The 21,575-nt window shown below is 41.2% G+C and overlaps 1 protein-coding gene across 2 annotated transcripts in view; it reads right to left on the bottom strand.

The window, feature by feature from the left end:
* Nucleotides 1-84: 84 nt before the first annotated feature.
* Nucleotides 85-21,575, bottom strand: part of TTC38 (tetratricopeptide repeat domain 38) — a 31,421-nt gene continuing 9,930 nt past the window's right edge. Inside the window, exons 7-14 of one of the 2 annotated variants that reach the window (XM_025180910.3) lie at nucleotides 20,221-20,340; nucleotides 16,729-16,788; nucleotides 15,690-15,728; nucleotides 14,066-14,147; nucleotides 12,996-13,161; nucleotides 5,281-5,440; nucleotides 4,926-4,999; nucleotides 85-262 (exon numbers count right to left, since the gene is read on the bottom strand). In XM_025180910.3, the coding sequence (XP_025036695.1) occupies nucleotides 235-262; nucleotides 4,926-4,999; nucleotides 5,281-5,440; nucleotides 12,996-13,161; nucleotides 14,066-14,147; nucleotides 15,690-15,728; nucleotides 16,729-16,788; nucleotides 20,221-20,340 (729 nt within the window). In that variant the 3' untranslated portion in view covers nucleotides 85-234. Of the gene's footprint in view, nucleotides 263-729; nucleotides 2,048-4,925; nucleotides 5,000-5,280; nucleotides 5,441-12,995; nucleotides 13,162-14,065; nucleotides 14,148-15,689; nucleotides 15,729-16,728; nucleotides 16,789-20,220; nucleotides 20,341-21,575 lie in introns of those variants that run through there. The other variant, XM_006115479.5, reaches the window with a different exon arrangement.

Raw genomic sequence — 21,575 nt, 5'->3', positions numbered from 1 at the left:
CACTTTCAGTAGTTACAGTCATATCATACAAGTTCAGTTTAGGGTCAACTTTCCCCTGAGGCAGATAAAGATAGTACCACACAGTTTCATTTATATGGGACTTTAAAGAGAGGTTCTGTCAGTTCTACAAAAACTATAAACATCTGTATCCATGCAGGAGGAGGCATAGCTGAGACCAGTGTCCTTGGACAAGTTTTCACTCCTCTCCCATGTAGTTGCTTCTCTCCACCTTCACTATGGCTGTATTTCATGGGTGCTGTTTCTGCAATTTGAAAAGCACTTTGGGATTGTTCAGCATTAAAAAAAAGTATTAATGTGGTTACAGCTCATTCCAATTTGACAGATGAAACAGCTTTAAGCAGAGTAACTATGAAACACTTCAATGAAAATCACTGCGGACTCATTCTAAGAATAAAGGAGCGGTTTGATGGCAGGGAAAGAAAGTTAACGAAAATGGTTTGGGTACCAATTCCACTTTTGAAAATGAGTCTCAAAATGGGATTTGTTTGAGGAGGGAGAGGAAGGGAGAAGACTGTTGCTCTACTTGATACCTCAAATCCCTGTGTGGTTTTCCTTGCATATGAAGAGTGTATAGAACAGTTCTGACTTCAGTTCTGCTAAAGTAAGATGTACACTGAATAAAACCCAGTATGTAGAATATTCAAAAACTGCACAGCTTTATAAATTAGTCACTTCTTTGGTGATGCCAAAGTTCAGAAAAACACTCAATCACCATCTTCTTGAATTTAATGAAGTTCTTTAAGCTACTATTAGTAATGTCATAAATCACATTGCCATAAATGTCATTCTTACATTTATAATTTAGAAGTATGGTTTCAGTTCAATGCTAATCAAAGGAACACAGTTACATACGAGAAAAGATCTGTACAATTTTTAATGGATCACTCAAAGATTTTACTAATTCTGTCCACTGATGTGATAAAAATTGCAGCATTATTAGGATATAACTTTCATTAAAAATGCAATAATAAGCAGTAAGAAGTTTTAACAACTATGGAACTGTTGACTTCCAAGATCAGTTCACACGCCGTAGAATTTTAAGAGAAAAATTAATCAAAATTATGGCTTTGAGGAAGGTAGAGACAAATCTGGAACCAGCAGACAGGCCAAGACTTAGCTGGGTAGGGTCACTGGCCTGGCCATGTTATGTGTGTTGCAGAAGTCCCCATTCATCTTCCCCAAGACCTGAACTGCATGCCCAGGGTTGAAGCACCTCTGCAGCTACAGCTACTCCATAGGAGACTGTCAGTAGATTCCTTGAATTCCTGCTTTCCTCCTCCACCTCTAAATGAATTAGGAGTCCAATGGAGCAAAAATGTATGGAAGCAAAAGGTTCCCAAATTCTGTCCCTATTTGCAGAAGAGGTTCTGTGAAAGTAGGACTTTGAGGTCATGAGGGAGAGGCTCAAAAGCAACTCTGGGCCAAAATATGTTCACTTTCTACACATTTTGGTACTATTTATTCCTCCCTAGTATATCCCACATGTCATCTTATTTTTTTCAAAGGTTCTTCATGTGAATAGTTCAACCCATCCCCTTTCATGTTCTGAAATAGTAATACCACTGCCTACTTCAACAGTGACCAGTTTCATAATAGCAGTATTATCCTGAAATCTGTTCAGCATAAGACTGATGCGCTCTCTTGAAAAACAACATCTCAACATGCTTTAAACAAATGACTGATACCTATTTTCTTTGCTTACTGCTGCCCTGCCAGACACAGTGGGTTACAATCTCCCAAGAATGAGAGGTGTACCAGAAGCCCAAGCAATGATGCTGAATCACCAAAACAAGCTTCCCAAAGATCAGATAGTGAAAAGATCTAGCATGTCTGCTAATGCAGAATTTTCTCTATTTCAATTCTTTTAATTCCATAAAAAGCGAGTGATTATGGAGCTAATTATTATTTCCATTGGAATAACAGATTTAAGATTCATTCCATCATATGAACAGCTGATGCCTTCCGCATAAGTCGCTCAGTCAGTGGTGAATTTGGTCTCAACCCATCACGTTCTGCCAGGAGGCATCTGAAGAAAGGAAGGGAGGCAGGAAAGGAAAAAAAATAAACAAACAAAAAAACAGGTCTTAAATACAGTGCTCAAAATCACAGAAGGAGGTTTTTGTTTCCTGGTTTAGTAGTTATGTGTCATCTGAAATATGACTTGCTGCAGCAAATAAGATGGTTAATATTTTAGTCACTGGAACTTTAATGTGGATACAAAACTGCTCAAGAAAGGTTAAGTCCAAAGCAGTTTGTGAAGAGTTTCAAAGGGATCTCACAAAACTAGGTGACTGGGCAACATAATGGCAGATTAATTTTAATGTTGATAAATGCAAACTAATGCACATTAGAAAAGATAATCCCCAGTATTTGTAATAAAGGATGGGGATTAAATTAGCTTTTACCACTCAAGAAAGAGATCTTGGAGTCATCATGGATGGTTCTCTGAATATATCCACTCAACTGCAGTGGCAGTCAAAAAGGCAAACAATGTTGGGAATAATTAAGGATAGGGAATATCTTATTGCCTGTAGATGTGGTCACCTCATCTCAAAAAAGATATCTTGTCATTGGAAAAAGTTCAGAAAATGGCAACACAAAAATGATCAGGGGTATGGAAAAGCTGCCTTATGAGGAGAGACTAATAAGACTGGAACTTTTCAGTTTAGAAAAGAGATGACTAAGGGGAGATATGATAGAGGTCTATAAAATCATGACTGGTCTGATAAAAATGAATAAGGAAAAGTTACTCTCTCAGAACACAAGAACTAGGGGTCACCAAATGAAATTAATAGGTAGCAGGTTCAAAATGAACAAAAGGAAGTATTTCGTCACACCAGTCAACCTGTGGAACCCCTTGCTACAGGACATTGTGAAGGCCAAGACTTTAACATGGTTCATAAAAGAGCTAGATAAAGTCATGGAGGTTAGGTCCACCAATGGCTATCAGCCAGGATGGGCAAGAATGGTGTCCCTAGCCTCTGTTTGTCAGAAGCTGGGAACGGATAATGGGGAATGGATCACTCGATGATTACCAGTTCTGTTCATTCCTTCTGGGACACCTGACACTGGCCACTGCCAGAAGATAGGATACTGGGTTAGATGGACCTTTGGTCTGACCAAGTAGGGCCTTTCTTACGTTCTTATGAGTTATCCAAGGAAAATCAGTGTAGAAAACAGAACTGCTATGTTTTAAATGCCCATATTGCATGCCTTGACTACAAATACCATCCAGCAGATAAGAGCGTGACCTCCCCTTTTCCATTTCTAACCCTCCAATTATTCCCCATTTCCAAAGCCATATGGTACTGAAAATAGCACAGCACATTAACTCTGTGAGGCTGTGCTAACCAATCTTGCTGTCTTCCTACAAGCTCCCATTCTACCACTACCAATCCTCTCCTGCTCTGGTGCCTCACTTCATAACCCTTAACCATAACCAACATTTGAAATAAGATGTCTCATACGCAGACTAGCCACTCACATTATTTTAATATTCCTTCCCCAACTTTGAGGGTAAGTTTTTCTGGCAAAGAGATAAGAAGAAAATGAATAAAATGGACAAAAATCTCTTCATGCCTGGGAGGCTGGAATGATCATCATAACTTGAAAGCTAGGGGCCTGGCTCTCCACTCATTTCCACTTGTGTTAATCAGGGCTAACTCCAGTGCAGTCAGTGGAGCTACTCTGGTGTCAGACTAGCGAAAGAGAATCTGATCTTAAGGCTTCAATTCTTTCAGCAGGCCTCAATATGGGCACAGGAGTTTGCTACTCTGCTCATGTGAGCAGCTCTTGTGCTTTCCAATAAAACCAGAGTGTAGGACGGAGAGCTGAAATTTGGCTCCACAGTAACTGATAACTAGAACTGTCAATTTAGCTGTTACAATGAAATGCCGGGGGGTGGGGGGGAGGGAGAGACAGGCAGCGTTGGGAGAGTTGGGCTGCACAGTGCTCCATCCAGGACAATGAAACCCAAACCCCGAAGGCACAAAGTGTAAGGGAGAGGCTACTGTCCTGATGGGACAGAGACACCCCTCCCCGCCCCCACCCTCACCCCCGAGCCAGGTCTGCAAGGAGGAGAAAGAACCCCAGGCCACCCCACTACTGACTGGTTCCTGCTCCACTGCAGGGAGTCCTTTGCAGCTCCACCATCGACAGCCTTGCCCCACACCTTGAGCCTGCAGGGATCAGGTGTCACTTGTCCTGTGGCCCTACAGGGAAGGGGCTGTGAGAGCAGGGCTCTCTGCATGGAGGTGGGGCCAGTGACACACTCAAACTGCAGACAGATGGTGTTATGGAGGCTTTCGTTGTCCAAGTGGGAGAGGAGGTCGTCCCACTTCTGCACAGCTCCTGGCCCTGAGTCAGCTCGCACACTGGTGTGCCAGTGCGGTAGTGACACCTGGCCCTTGTAGGCATAAAGTGTAAGAAAGGTTGCAGACCTGACCCAGTGGAGCAGAGGCCCTCCAAATCAGCACTGTCAATAGCAGGAGACAACCCTGTTGCTTGAATAGCTCTGTGCCTGGGCAGGAGCCATTCAGCAACATGGCAGCCTCCTCTGTAGCCAGAGATTCACCCTCTTCTTTGCAGTCTGAGCTGGGACTCTCTGCTATGCTCTGCCAGGATCCCAACCTTTACCACAGTCTCTTGCATTTGAACTAGTCACTGCCAATGAACTGACAACATCGACCAGTTCAGCTGAACCAAGTTAATATTTGACAACTGCTGTAGATTGTGCCATAAAAGATTAAATGGAATACTACATTGCCTTAGTTCTGCTGGCATATAATTGTTCTTACAATTTACAATATTTAAAAGGATTGGCAATTTCTGCTTTGATGAATACTATTTCTACTGATCTAGATTCTGTGATAATGTAAGTCCTCATTTTAGCAAGAGGTACTTACCTGGCCAGGTTCTGATGGGCTTTTGATTTGCAATTCAATGCAGCATGGATTAATAGTTGGTTGAAAACATCCCTCTAATAAGAGAAATCATAAAAATGAATGGAAGTTAATATTTAGTAATAAATGCTGCAAACAATTGCTTGGTTTCTAGGGGCAGTTAAATCCATCCACGAGGAATCTGCTTCTACCATCACCATTAAGCAGTTGAGACACAGTATTTATTATTGATAAATTTTTCTCAATTATCACAAATTTAGAAAAATAAAAATAAAACAGAAGTTAAAACCCATGTTACTGAAAGAGAAACAAGCCCTGCTCAAATGCAATTTATTAAAATAACCATCAGCCTCTTTACCTGAGCATTACTGCCTCCTATCTGTAAGAGCTGGTAGCGAATTGGATGAAGTAATTCTACTGTCTTGTCATAATTTCCGTTGTCAAACTCTGCCAAAGCCTGGCAAAGCGGCAACCCCAGTTTCGGAGCCAGCCTCAGCTCATGGTCTTCACCAGGTGCTCTGCAAAACAGGAAAGGAGTTAATTGCCAATTGAGCAGAAGCTCAGACTTTAGCTCTTGTACTCTTTTATGGAGCTATTCTGTCATCTCCTGTAGCATGATATTGTAGGCAGAAATTAATATCAGTGAATTTAACGAACAGTGAAACACGGAACCAAATAAAAAAACCACAAACACACTAAATAAATGTAGAGGTTACTTACATTTCAGTAACTAATGTTCTTAGAGATGTTTTACTCCTAAGAATTCTGCACTGCAGGATGTGCATGCCTTGTGCTCTGGACATAGGAGGAGGTGCAAGCCTACTGCCGCCGAGTTCCTTCTTTACCATGAAGTTGGAAGGTCCACAGAGAGTGAAAGGAAGGTGGAACATGGAGCACTCATTGCGACAAAACATCTCTAAGAACTCAAGTTTCTGAAAGGTAAGTAACCATTCCCCTTTGAGTATATGTCCCTATGGGTATTCCATGGTTGAAAATTCCAAAGCAGTGATTCAAGTCGAGTACAGTTTGTAAGACAGAATCACCAAAGGGGGGGGGGTGTCATCTTTGGCAGTGATAAAATGGCATAATGCTTGGCAACAGTTTGGAGAGAAGGTCAAGCAGCAATCCTGCAGATTTCTGCTATGGGAACATCCTTCAGTTGAGATCCAGAAGAAGGCTGAGTGCTAGTAGAATGTACTGATAATCAGGAAGGAAGCTGCACACAAGCATTTTCATAGCAAATCATGCAACTTACAACTTACTTAGCTTTCGGGTGGAAATCAGTTGACCCTTCTTCCTTTCTACACATGACACAAATAACCTGGAAGAGACTCAAAGGTTTTAGTCCTATTTAGATTTAAGACAAGGGCCCTTTTGATGTCCAGGGACTGAAGACTTGATTCTTCTGAGGAGGCATAAGGCTTTGGGCAAAACACTGATGGGAAAGCTCCTGATTAACATTATATTCAAAGGAGATCCTTGAAAGAAGGCAAGAGGGGCATCATATGAGCCTATTGTCAGTGTACATCTGGCCCACATCCATCCAGGGCTTTACAGTCTTTGTCCATCTATTGCAGCCAAATTCCTGATGGGCCTAGGCAGCTAGTTTGCTCTCATTTGACACTCAGTTCCACAGTGGAACCTCAGCCTTGATCTAAATGCCCTAAAGAGAACCCCCTTTTGAACCAATGGCTGTCTGCTCCCTTCTCAACCTCTCTCTCAAAATTTAATTCCTAGCTGCCATTACTCTCAGCAAGATGAATGAGGAAGCTGGGAACGCTCATGACTGACCCACCTTGGACAAGGAGAGAGTTATGTAAGGTGCAACGATTGGAATAGTGTTAATGCCCAGCCTGCCCGTTTCCAAGTGAACCTCTTGGGCAACCAAGAGAAGCCAGTTGTCCAAGTATGGGAACACTCGTATTCCTTCAGAGCAAAGGAAAGTGGCTGCCATTGAGAAAAACTTTGTGAACACCCTCAGTGTGCGGTACACAGTCCAAAAGAGAGAACTCAGTATGGACAGTGATCTGCCCCTACTAAAAAACATAGGAGGTGCTCGTGTGAGGGGCGGATGGCTTAATGAAAGTAGCTGTCCTGTAGGGTGAGGGCAATGAACTAGTCTCTTGGCTCCAAGGATGGGATTATAGTAACTAGTATCACTATTCTAGGGTGTTGTGCTAGGACACAGTTGTTCCCGACTTCAGGAACTGGAATTGGTCTCCACACGCCATCTCCCTTGAGCACAAGTAAGCATCAGGAACAGAACTTTCTTCTAATGAACTCTAGTGGAACTGGGTCTATTGCTCCCAGAAGGAAAAGACAATGAACTTATTATCTAAGGACTTCCCAGTGAGACGCATCCGTGAAGAGGATGGAGCGGGAGGAGTGGAACGGATGCGGATAGAGTAAGAGGTGGGCAAAAATTTTTGCTGGGGGGGCCACTCAAAGAAATGTGGAAAGTGGTCAAGGACTGCGCTCTTTCATGATATTAATGGAGGAGGTGCAGGGTCTGGGATGGAGATTGGGTGCAGAAGGGAGCTTGAGGTAAGGGAGGGTGTTTGGGTGACGGAGGCATTTGTGACCTGAGGCAATGGCCCATAGATACTGCTTTGCAGAGGAGTGCACACACCCTTTCCTGAATCCACAGGGACATGTACTCGAAGAAGAACCTTGTTCTGATGATGGTGCTGGTCATCTGAAGAAGTGGGCTGTGCCCACAAAAGCTCATGATACTATCTTCATGTTTTGTTAGTCTTTAAATGCTACCAGACCATTTGTTGTTTTTTAAGTTTATCCTGTACAGACTAACTTGGCTACTCCCCTGAAGCTCTTGTTTGATGTGACTTTAAAAATTTTGAAATCTCAAATATTTTAATTGGACAAGTGGAAACATGCTTTCCAGAGCCTCTTTTGACCTCAGTAGTTAGTCAGTCATCAGTGGCGTTGCAGATTATTTCCATTTCGAGGAGAAACTGATAAGTAAGGCTAAGATTCAGTCATAGATAATCATCAGTGAAAAGCAAAAACTGGCAACAAACAAAAATTCATGGCTTGTGACCTGTCCATGATTTTTACTGTAAATACCCGACTGAATCTTAGCTGATGGCTAGCCCCTAAGCTCGTGACAGGCTGACTCCCCCTGGCTGCTGGAGGCCCACTGGGGCTACGTCTATACTGCAGGCTTTTGCTGGCAGAGAGTATGCTAATGAAGCATATTCTCTCTCCGAGGCTTTTTGCACAAGAGGTTTTTGCGCAAAAACAAGCAGCGTAGATGGGTCCATTTTCGCAAAAAAAAAACTTTTGCACAAGATTTGCAAACCTCCTCTTCTGAGGCGTAGGGCTCTTGTGCAAAAGTCTGCAGTGTAGACATAGCCTGGGACTGCTGTTGCTTTGGCAATCTTTGGGGCAGCTGGCACCATGGGGCAGCTGGCACCACCACCCTGGGGAAACTGCAACTGTGGAAGTCAGAGGTCCCAGAAAGTCAGGTGATCCACGACTTTAATGACTTCTAGGATAGACTCGCAGCTTTGGTAAGAAAGTCAGATATTTCTTGATGCAAACCTGTTTATTAAAAAGAAGGTACATAGAGAGTCATGTTTCACTTGACACAGAAGGAAATTAACAACATATAAAAGAAGACAGGTTTTTCTGCTCTACTTTCCCAATCTTTTTTTCCAGACAACACTCTGTTCAGAAAGCTCTCTCAGATTTCCCTCAGGGTCATGCTACAAGTGCTTTTCTGGGTGTCTCTGGCTTTTGGTTGCCTTGTCTGTCAAAGTGCTACTCACACACACCTACCCACCAACCAGCAAATCTTAGCATCCACATAGCTCAGTTTCTGACCAGTTTTGCTTATGGACTATGTTTTGGGAATGGTTCCTATTGTTTCTGTTATCTTACTCCAAGAGAAACCTAACACATTCTTACATTATCCTGAATAAAAGGCAGGTTTTACATCCAGTAGCTTCCACAGGTTTCAACCTCCCACAGCATAACACAATAGAGAATTTTGTTTGAACACCAAGATCCATCCAAGAAAAGAGAAAGAGTACACAGATTAATGACCCAATAAAATAGTTTATTTATTAATACAGGTTGTTATCAATTCTGAGATGAAAACAAAGGGAAACAAAATTAAGCTCTGTCTTACGGAACATGGGTTTCTGTTTAAAATTTAGGTTTTCGGTTGTCAGTTGAAGCATTTTCTTAGCTTTCTATTTATTATATATTTGTATAAGTACTTAACACAACTTAACACTATGAAAATGGAACGCTAAATTTATGCTCCTGAATTTGATTAAGGGACTAACAACAAAAAGGTAAGAAACAGTACTCCTAAACTGCTTGGAATGTAAGCTAGTTGACTCTGAATTGGTGTGGGTGTCTGTGTCTGTGTACATAGCATCTAATACAGCCGAGTCCGGTTTCATGAGTAGAACTTCTTGGCACTTGAATATAAATAATAAATAATAATAATAATGTGGCACACTAACTTTATGAAAAGTCATAGGGTAAATTATGTACACACAGACAATTTATCTATTTGTTCAAGAACCCCTCCTAAACAGAAAGATCTAGAACCTCTAAAATCAGTATTCAGATTCCTCTTATCATAACTTAATACAAGGTAAGGGTTTGATTGTTCCAGGACAATGACATGTGCCTGGAAGGGAATTGCTTCTCATAAAACCATACAGAAGAGAGACAATCACCAAGCAGGTCAAAGGGCTAAGCTGGTGGCATGCCCCCTACATTAGGAATGTGAACTACTAGTGAACTAGTCGACTATCTGATAAGCAAATGCTATCAGAAAGAGGCAACAAGGCAGGGGGAGAAGAAAGGGTGCTTAAAAGTGGCAGCACCATGTGGAGCTCAGGGTCAGACCCCTGGCTCCACATGGCACTGATGCTTTGAAATGCCTCATGCAGCCCAGGGCCAGCTGGGAGTTCCAAAGCAGCAGAGCCATGTGGAGCCCGCAGTCTGCAGCTTTGAAATGCCGTGTGCAGCCCGGAGTCCCCAGCTGACCCCAGGCTCCATCTGGCGCTGCCACTTTGAAACGCTGCAGAGAGCACAGAGTCAGCGGGAGACTATTTGAGTCCCCCACTAGTTCCATGCTCCCCGCAGCGCTTTCATATTTGAAGTGTAGCAAGAGCCCTGGGGACACTACTGGCTGTAGTGAGGGGAAAGTGCACAGTTTGTTGCATTCCTCTCTTTGGCCCGGGAGCATAAAGAGCAGATGAACCTGGACCTGCCCCAGCCAGGGTACATACAGTCCTGCCCAAGCTGTACCTGTAGAGCTGCAGCGGCCATAAGAGAGGAGCTTCTCATCTGCCCCCAAGCTGCATTATTGAGAGAGGACTGGAGTAGTCCTCTCTCCCCGGGGAAGCCAGCACACTGAACCCCTCATCTTCAGCTCCACCCCAGAGCAAGGATTTTTATTTTATTTTCCAAAAGCCAAAAAGTAATTGAGTTAAGGAGCCAAGTAATGCCAGGTAAATCTTTTAGTATATCTACATCTATATCTATACCATATACAGCATGAGAGAATGTACAAACTTATCTTTAAAATATTCAAACTCATCTTACATTTTTAATAGAAAGTCATGAAAATACAGAACAGACTGTTGGTTGCTTTGAATGCTATGGTTACTCATTTTAGCAACTTTGTTGTATTTTAAAGTAATGTATCTTATATTTTTCATAGTCCTATTTATTCATTTTGGCTTAGTAAACATCAAGTTTAACCTGATATTTAGGTTTTTAGATATTTTTGTGCCTCTCAAGATCTGTTTTATAATGTAAATAAAATAAAAATAAGTTTTACTTTATTGGGTCAAACTGTTGCCATGCACAGCAATTACAACAATGACAAAGTTGCAATAAAATGTAAAGATAAGGAGACAAGCAGAGGAGAGCACTGTAATACTTGGTGAAGGGTTAACAATACTAAGTGTAAACTCATTAAATGTCTTACAAAATATGCATTCACTAAAGTTTAAGTTCCACAGCACGTACAGTAAGTATAAAAAAAGAAAAAGAGTCCATCATGATCTGCTTGTAGTAGGCAAATCCGATTTTGTGGTTTTTCAACTCTATATTTTTTTCCTCAATCGCTTTTAAGCCTCAGAGGATAATATTCACAGAATGTGAATCAGAGTGGTTCTGCAACTTTATGTCCAAAACAAAATTCATCAACACTGGATATTAAGGTTCTATTTCTCAATTATTTCTAAACAGAGTAAAGGCATTACTATTCTTTGAAAGACTGTTAGTGAATCCAACAATTCAATAAGTTGCTTACAACCATGACTCATCTAACACTTTCTACTGTTGTACTTATCTTTCACACACACTACTCATGTTAAAAGCGTGTTACAAACATCACTCAATCACTGAGGGTATGTCTACACTACCCTGCTAGTTCGAACTAGCGGGGTAATGTAGGCATACCGCAATTGCAAATGAAGCCCAGGATTTGAATTTCCCGGGCTTCATTTGCATAAGCAGGGCGCTGCCATTTTTAAATCCCCGCTCGTTCGAACCCCGTGCCGCGCGACTACACGCGGCACGAACTAGGTAGTTCGAACTAGGCTTCCTAGTTCGAACTACCGTTACTCCTCATTCCACGAGGAGTAACGGTAGTTCGAACTAGGAAGCCTAGTTCGAACTACCTAGTTCGTGCCGCATGTAGCCGCGCGGCACAGGGTTCGAACCAGCCGGGATTTAAAAATGGCGGCGCCCCACTTATGCAAATGAAGCCCGGGAAATTCAAATCCCGGGCTTCATTTGCAATTGCGGTATGCCTACATTACCCTCCTATTTCGAAATAGGAGGGTAGTGTAGACATACCCATAGTAACCTTTCATATACCATTTATAAATGGAGCCATAATATAAAGTGAGAACACTCTAACCCCACTGCCCTATTATGTAAGGTTTGTAAAGGCCCTGCTATCATCTTTCCAATGCTATGTGTAAACAATCTATATTTAGCAAGTTGTGTGTCATGTGGAGAAGGGTTGCTTTCCCCCACCCTTCAAAATACAGATAAGCACGTCTCTTCCGCAAACTGAAAAACAAATCACATGCTCTCCCGTTCCTTTGTAAGTGAAAACAGCTGCCACGGTAGGAGTCTGCCTATTTGCTAGCCCTCTCCATTTCCAAGTGTTCTGAGATACCTTCATGCTACAATTATCTTGCATCTGGCTCCAAAGTTCAAAAGTAACTAGCACTAATTGGCTATGCACTGAAGAAAGAAGAGAATTCAGTTTCACCCACAGAAAAGTTGTATACATGAAACACAACCAGGAAAAATGAAGTGGACTATCACGCTCATACTACCTGTAATGGCGATCAGTAGCAAAATAAGAGCAAGACATTTTTTTTTCAAAAACAATGACATGGAAAATGATTTTTCTATTCTGATGAAATGCAAAAATATTAAAATTATTACTGAAGAACTCAGTTGCTAAATCTTAGCAAACTTTGACAGCCCTTTAAACTCCATTTCATGTGAAAATGACAATTTTTTGTAAACTTAATAACAAATTTTAGATGGTCAGTGTGGACACTTTATAGCTATCTGGTCATGAATAATGAACACAGAACAATGTTTTAGAATTGATGCATCAGAGCAAGAAGGTTATTATAAGTAGTTGGCTTATTTTGTAAAGTTTTTTTTATTACTTTGTAAGACATGAGCAATGAACACATACATCCCTAGTACACCCATTATAAGGAAAACAATCCCACTTACAGGTTAAGATGCCACAACTGCTCAAAGCAAAAAACAAAAAACCTCTGCAATGCTTGGATGAGGATACTGCTGTTTGACAAGATTAAATACATACTCTAGACAATTACACACTCTCACAAGCAAAAGTAATTATTAGGAAATCCTTATTGTAAAATTTCAGAGACAACACCCTACTGACACCAGAGTTCAGGCTAAAACAGCCTAAACCAGAAAAAATATTATGGTACTTAGCAAACTGAAAGCAATTAATTATAATTCTAACAAACCTTGGAAAGGGAAAATATTTATTCAGAACAACATTTTAATTCATTTTCTTACTTGGCAAGTTCTTGAAGAGTTGTTAAAAGCTCATTGGTGGTTTTGTGATCTTTGGCTCCTAGCGAAGACATGAGAATGTGGACATCATTGAAAAGCAGAACATGGTCTTTGGTGTGTTTCTTTGTGAGTTGGATAACTTCATTCCACCTGTCTCCCACTTTTACACCTATGAATAATACAGGTGATTCAAAATAAACTCCACTGCAAAGTAATTTCTTTAGCATATGCACATACTTCCAGTTTCATTCCGTTTAGAAGCTTTAAAAACCAACTCTCAACTCAGCAGGCTTTGTAAACTACCCCTCAATACTACATCTTCCACTTTTGAGCAAATATTTTATTGCTTATCTCCAAAAACACCATCAGCCACTAGGGTCCTGCAACTCATTAGATATGGTTCAATCCTAATCATGCAATAGATGACTCCCTCCAAACACAGATGAAGGAGGATAATGCCTACAATTGTTATTCTGTATCCCTCTGTGGCATTTGATTACTAATACTGGGCTGAACGTATAAATGTATGCAGCATGACTGGCTGTAACAGGGTTCTGTAAAAATTACTACGTACAATTTAGAAACAAGTCTTTTTTTCTGGAACTCTAAATTCAACTTGACTTTGGAAAGTTAAAATCTGCTGGCTATATATTTAACGTCATGGAACTGTTAGAATGCTTGGCACAATACCTAGAGCAGACTATTTATTCCAAATATAAAAAATTAGAATTAAAATACTAATGTTGATTGTGAGAGCAGTGAATAGCTATTTAACAACTTACATGCATGACCTTTTAAACTAGGCCAAGAAACAGAGGAAGTAAAATTTGCCCAATAAAGAAAAACATGATCTATGTTAGTTGAAAGGAATGCAGTGCTCACAGGAAATTAACTAACTCTAGGGCGAAATAATGGTAATGCATGTTAATAGAAACTTAAAACTCACAGCTCTTTAAAGAATTTATTCTCTAAAATAACCCACTGCTCAGACTGCTCTATATATTTTTGTAAATCTTCTTCTGCACATTTTAAGAAAAACAAATAGAACTGAAGCAAAACCTAACAATTCTTACCTTCCAATTGAAGCCGGTACAGCATGGAACAGTTATCTACCACATCTAGCATGCTTCCACTTGAGAGGCATCTGGGAGCAATCTGCAATCAGAAAGCATTTTAAAACAACATTATGTATATTTAGGTGCAAAGTTAATTTGAGAATCAGACTTACAATGATAGTTCAGAATTAATTCTGTCTCTTTACTCTTCCAGATATAGCTATTTTGTAACAAACCTAATCACGTCTTTGAGGAATAGAACAAAAATAATATTCATATTATTTTCTCTGTTGTTTTTCCACTTATGAAAATCAAATACAGCGAGTGTGAAAACTACTTTTTCTTATGACCTCTACTTTCCCATAATGGAGCCATAAACTCTACTATACTTTGCTACAGTTACTAGCTAGGACAAGATATTTTCATAAAGTTTAACACCAAAACAGGCATGACGAGACTTTTTATGCTGACTCCTAGTTTGTTTGCTGTGGATTATTTTAGAAAAATTCATCTAAAGATCAAGCAGGGAAGAATTTTAACAAATCACATAAAAAGGAAAAGACATCACAAAGGAAATTAGAGTGAAATTAGTAATTATCTGTAGTTACTCTGTGAGTAGTTAATCTGTGAGGTTCAGCCTTAATCATGACATCTTACATTTATAGAAAAACTATTTTACAAAATGTTAAACTTTTAAAATTATCTAAAATAATCTGACAAAAGATAATTGGACAAATGGTACCAATAAAAATAATTGGAAAACACTAAAAAAGTTGGTTGCTTCTAAAACACAGTATGAACAAAATATAATGATGAGATATAAAAGGGGAGTTGCACTGCTTTTTAAGGTCAACGGTGTAACCTCACATGTATTTTTCTTCGTTAAGTGGAATAATCACTTTAAAATACCAATTAAATATTTGAAAATAAAACCAGAAAATGGTATCCCACTTCCTTATATTAGGGATATTAGACATCTATTAATTAAATAATCATGTAACCACATGAAAACGTACCGATTACACAATTATTCAATAGTCCCCGGGGGGGGGGGGGGGGGAGGTGCGGCTGGCAGCCATTGTGCTCCCAGATTCACTCCTGGGGAGCCCCCTGCCATTCCGTGCTGCTTCCTCTTTGAAAGCCTGTCCTCTCACCTTCCATGTTGCTGCCTCTCTGTCAGAGGCAGCATTGTGGGGGCGTGGAAGGAGAGCCAGCTCAATGGGGTCTGGTGCTTGTGGGGCACCCCATGGGCACCTGGCTCCCCATGGGCACCAGCTCTCACCTCTCCCCACCCCACTGCCTATAGTCAACAGGATTAATGAATAAGCTTAGGCTTGTCGGTTAATTGTGCAGTTGACTACACACTGACATCCCTACCATATATTTGTGTCATATAAACCAGTGATGCACAACCTTTTTCCTGGTGCAACCTCTGGGAAAATTTTGGTTAAGCACCGCCCCCCCTCCTTCCCCAAAAAAAGGCAGCGCAGCCCCTTTAAATGCTACTCCACTCTCCTGCCACACTGGAAAAAAAATGGTGGCTGGCCCTCGGAAGACAGCCGTGGGTTGTGCACTGCTAATATAGAAAATGAGGGATGTGCATATGAATGTTTTAATTAAATCAAAATTGATTTGTACTCACATGATTGTCATAAATTGTCAAAGCTGCTTCATAGTCACCCTGCAAAAGCAAAGGAGGATTGTGTGATGAGCTTTAGGATACAGCATCCAAAAATGACTCCAATAATAACATATTTTTATAATGATATCAGTGATCCCATCAATAAATTTAAACAGGAACACATACAACATAGCCTACCTATTAATTCTTCTTCCTCATATCTAATCTGGTATCTGAAACAAGCGCTCCCCTACATAAAAACATAGTACCTATTGCAACCCAATTCATTCAATATAAATATATTTGTAAAAGTTTCTATATATCCAAAATACTTTAAACAATATATAATCTCTGATACATTAAGGTAACAGCCCTAGTGGTCAGTTACAGGTTATTTTTGCTAACTCCAGTCCCTTATGCAAGCAAAATGTGTATTGAATTCAATGGGAATTTTGCATATGCAAAGACTACAGAACTAGGTTCATCTTTCAATCACAAAATTAGTTTAGAATGCGCTTTTAACTAGGGCTGTCGATTAACTGCAGTTAAATCAGGAAATCAACTAAAAAAACGTGATTAACACATTAATCACATTAAAATCACTGTTTTAATTGCACTATTAACAACAGAATATTAATTAAAATGTATAACATATTTTGGATGTTTTTCTACATTTTCAAATATATTGATTATAATTACAACACAGAATGCAAAGTGTACAATGCTCACTTCAGGTTATTATTTTTGATTATCATATTTACAGTGCAATTACTTACTTGACATTCTTTTAGTGTAATATTTAATTTTGCATCATAGTAATTTCTCTACATTCACATACACCTGATTTTAGATATTTTCCTTCTAAAATATCACTTTGGTACTTTACTGAAGTATTTTTCAAACACCACAGATTATACCACATTATATTAAAAAAAACATCCAAACCGAAAGAAGGGAGGAAATCAGACCATACTCTTCTTGTCAGGATTGCCTACTAATATAAGAATATTCATCCACCTGGAAGGGATAGCACATAGATGTAGAAGTGTGTTCATCATACCTTTTCAATGAAATACAAAGCCCAGTGCCAGTAATTATGACAAGCTAGCATGTCACAGTCCTGAGAAGAGAGAAAAATATTTTACTTCCAATTTAAACTCTTTAAACTTAAACTGAGCCAGCTGATTATAGATGGCTCTATTCTCCTGCTGTGAATCTGAGGGGATAATAGATTGGTGGATCTTGGAACTAAAGAACTGTTTTCTAGCTATAGTGAAAGGACAGGAGACACCTGATAGGAATGTAATGAGGTCACAATGAGGTGTCTTGGACTACCCAGCAGATAATTGTATTGGGTGTAGGCAACCCTCTGTTTATTCTGTAATTACCCTTGTTGTTTCCACAAGCTCTCTCACTTTATCCATTCAAGTTCTGCCAGCACATCTATTGTCAGGACCTTACTATACCTCCAGGGGCTTTTACCATCTTTTTCTCATTTTCCATATAGGTCCTTACAACAAATTCACTGATGGAACATTACCATCCACTCCTTCTTGAAGGAGGGGTAAGACAGGCTATAAGAAATGGTGGATTGACTCCCTTCCATTATAACCACAGGAGCACCAATCTCCACACTACAGGCAGTCCCCGAGTTACGCGGATCCGACTTATGTCGGATCCGCAGTTACAAACGGGGTTTTTCTCGCCCCGGAGGACGGGAGCAGCGGGACGCCCAGATGCGCCGTGGTCCCACCGCCCGCGTCCTCCGGGGCGAGAAAAGCTGCTCCGCGTCTCCCTGGTCTGCTGGGGGGGGAGAGCCCCCCCCCCAGGAGACTAGGGAGATGTGGAGCAAAGCTGCGGAGCACGCGGGCAGCGTCCTCCGAGGCCTCCAGCAGACCAGGGAGACGCGGAGCAAAGCCGCGGAGGACCCGGGCGGCGGGACCGCAGTGCGTCTCGGTCCACCGCCCGCATCTCCCTGGTCTGCTGGGGGGAAGGGGGGGGCGCAGCTAGTGCACCCACCCCCCCAGCAGACCAGGCTTTTCTCTGGACGCCTGTGGTAGAGCAGCTGGGGCGCTGCCGGTTGGTCCCGTAGCGCCGCTCTGGGAGCTACTGGACCAACCCAGCAGCACCCCAGCTGCTCTGCCCCAGGCGTCCTGATTCAGCCGCTGCTGGTCAGTTTCTGCAGCGGCTGGATCAGGACGCCTGGGTCAGAGCACCCCAGCTGCTCTGCCCCAGGTGTCCCCAAGTCAGCCGCTGCTGAAACTGACCAGCGCTGACTACAGGAAGCCTGAGGCAGAGTTGCTCTGCCCCGGGTTTCCTGGAATCAGCCGCTGATCAGTTTTAGCAGCAGCTGACTTGGGGACACCTGAGGTTCTTAAGTTGAATCTGTATGTAAGAACTGGCGTCCAGATTCAGCCTGTTGAAACTGATCAGCGGCTGATTCCAGGAAGCCCGGGGCAGAGCAACTCTGCCTCGGGCTTCCTGTAGTCAGCCGCTGGTCAGTTTCAGCAGCGGCTGAATCTGTATGCCAGTTCCAACTTACATACAGATTCAACTTAAGAACAAACCTACAGTCCCTATCTTGTACGTAACCCGGGGACTGCCTGTATACCATTCCTTTAATCAATACCTCCATTTTAAAGTCATTTACCAAGCCATGTATCTGGCCACTGGATGCATTCCCTATGGAGGAGCTGCACTGGACATCTACCTGTGCAGAGCAGTCGTTGTTCCACTCTGAAAACTACCTATGGATCCCTCTTATTCAATACACTTGCTCCTTGAGGATAGAGGCCCACAAATATGGAACCTCTCAATTCTATTTCTACAGCGCCACTTTTCAGAGCAGAACTGCATTTTGACTCAGACTCTGGCTCATTCAATGGCACCTTTATTGCTAAACCTCCACACTGATGGGACTGCACACCTTTGCAGCCACAAGCTGACAGCATAAGGTCAAATACTCCTCTCCATTATGCTGGCACCAAGCCAAAAGAAACAACAGGCTCCCACCAGTGTAACAATCAGGAATCTGAATCAACAATATATTTGTGACAATTCAAATAAGCAAAAAGACTCTAAAACCCACAATTCCTGCACAGTGGTTTGGTTAAAATTCATCTTATTATAAGGAGGGCAATGTGCTCATGTAAGTTGTGAGCATGGCAATGTGAGCCTCTGAAAAGCAATGTGTTCTGGGTATGTTAGCATTTTATGATATTTACATAAGCCAGTAGTTTATCATCACTTGTATAACATTAAACTGCAAAAAGGACTACTGGGTCAGGTGGTTAAGCATGTAACATAAAAGTGATATTACCAAATTTGGACTATACAGTAATCTGTCACAAATGTCACACAGGTAAGATTACTGGCTCCCCTTTATGCATAAAACATAGCTGCTTAGTGCTGCCAATTATGAGCGTCACACAAAATTAAATTGTAATTTCCCAAGGAAGTGCAATCCTGTGGGCTGTTCTAATTCAGATGAAAGAAAAAAGGGGAAAATGGATTTATTTTGCTAGTGGATCAGTTCGAGTGAAGAAAATAAAACAATAAAATACATAGCGAAGCAGCTCCTTAATATATTTGTCAAAATAAAACTAACAGGCAAAAAAAGTCCATTGATGATCCATACCGTTTTTGACCAGGAAGAAAGAAGGTACATTTTCAAACTCACCTAGGTGCCTTCATAGCTTAAGTCTTACTTCCAAAAGTGAACTAGAACTTCGGCTCAAAAGTCACTTAGGTTAAGGATGTTAAGAAGCAGGTGACTAATTGTGTGGTGGATAAAAATTGCATCGACTACATGATTAGTCAATAAGGGGAGGCACTCTGTCCCAGCTCATGCTGGGTCCAGGAGCTACCCCCACTACTCTGTAGTTTACATGTAGTAGGAGCCGGGCAGCTCTTACTGCATTTAAAATGCAAAGCCACAGCAGTGGTAGGTCCAGGACCCAGTGTGAGCTGGGACTGATAGCTGTGCTTCTGTTCCCACACCCTCACATCACGGACATGGCGCTGGGGGGAACTGGCTTTACTGCTTTCTCCCCATCCTTTGCTGCCTCTGATACAGCATCATTTAGCATGGAAATGCTAACTGACTATTCTTTTCCCATTTTTTTTCTCCTTTCCTTTCCCTCTCCATGCCTTCTTTTTCTCTGCTATTTATTTGGATCTCGGACCCCTTAAACTCCATTCATCTGAAGAAGTAGGTTGTGCTCATGAAAGCTCATGATACCATCTACACTTTTTGTTAGTCTCTAAGGTGCTGAAGGACAATTAGTTGTTTTTTAAGTTTTTTCTATTATAGACTAACACGGCTACTCCTCTGAAACTTTTGAACCATGGAACTGTGGCTGCATTTTCCTGTTTCCCAAGTGCTAGGAACAAAGATTTCACATTGCAGTAGCAACTCCCTCTTTGTGAAAGTATTCCAGTGCATTTTGTATTAGATTTGATGAAAAGCACCTACAGAGAAATCACTAGTATTTAGTAGGAAGGAAAAAATCCCACTACATGCTATTTCAGAAGAACTGTTAAGGAAATTTACCTTCCAATTGTTTTCAGTTTGCTTCATAAATGTCAATCCATTCTTCAGGTCCGCTTTCATTTCATTTATGTGCGCTATGGTATGGACAGACCATGCATCTGATTGGTTTATAGATAAAGCCTGATGATGGAAAAAGAAAAAAAACACCACAATGTGTACCAACTAGACTACAATTAGCTGTACATACTCATTCAGAAATTGAAAACTATTTTCTCAGGTATGGTAGACATTAAGTATATCTCTGCTAATTACTTCAGTCATATTCTGTGAAACTGGCTTCAGCAGAAAAGGGGAAATCGTTACTGAAGTTCACTTTTGGCATCTACTTAACAGTGATGAGAAGTTACAAAACAGTTTTAGAGAATGAAGGTCTTAATCAAGAGCACCAAATTACTCTTCATTCTACAAACCCTCCTTACACTTCCGCTTCAGATGAATAACACAGCAAGGGCAAAACCATTATTTATCCCCACATTTTCTCTATAGGGATCATATGAGCTGATCACTTGCTTTAAAAGAAAATAATACTACAATTCCTTGCAGTTAACCACTTTTACCATAACAAGAACAAATGTTCCATTAGGTTCAGAGTATCAGACAGATGGATCTTTAGCATTCCAACAATTGCAACGCATTTGCAGAATTCACCACCACCACCACCACTTTCAATTACAGGCAGTCCCAGGGTTAGAATCATAGAATAAGAAGACTGGAAGGGACCTCGAGAGGTCATCGAGTCCAGCACCCTGCCCTCAAGACAGGACCAAGCTCCGTCTACACCATCCCTGACAGATGTCTATCTAACCTGTTCTTAAATATCTCCAGAGAGGGAGATTCCACCATCTCCCTTGGCAATTTATTCCAATATTTGACCACCCTGACAGTTAGGAATTTTTTCCTAATGTCCAATCTAAACCTCCCCTGCTGCACTTTAAGCCCATTACTCCTTGTCCTGTCCTCAGTAACCAAGAGGAACAAATTTTTCCTTCCTCCTTGTGACACCCTTTTAGATATTTGAAAACCGCTATCATGTCCCCCCTTAATCTTCTTTTTTCCAAACTAAACAAGCCCAGTTCATGAAGCCTGGCTTCATAGATCATGTTCTCTAGACCTTTAATCGTTCTTGTCGCTCTTCTCTGTACCCTTTCCAATTTCTCCACATCTTTCTTGAAATGTGGCGCCCAGAACTGGACACAGTACTCCAGCTGAGGCCTAACTAGTGCAGAGTAGAGCGGCAGAATGACTTCACGAGTTTTGCTTACAACACACCTGTTGATACAACCTAGAATCATATTTGCTTTTTTTGCAACAGCATCACACCGTTGACTCATATTCCACTTGTGGTCCACTATGAC

The sequence above is a fragment of the Pelodiscus sinensis genome, chromosome 1 (genome assembly GCF_052426305.1).
Source record: "Pelodiscus sinensis isolate ZL-2025 chromosome 1, ASM5242630v1, whole genome shotgun sequence".
Classification (NCBI taxonomy): domain Eukaryota; kingdom Metazoa; phylum Chordata; order Testudines; family Trionychidae; genus Pelodiscus; species Pelodiscus sinensis.
This window is presented reverse-complemented; position numbering and strand designations above follow the sequence as displayed.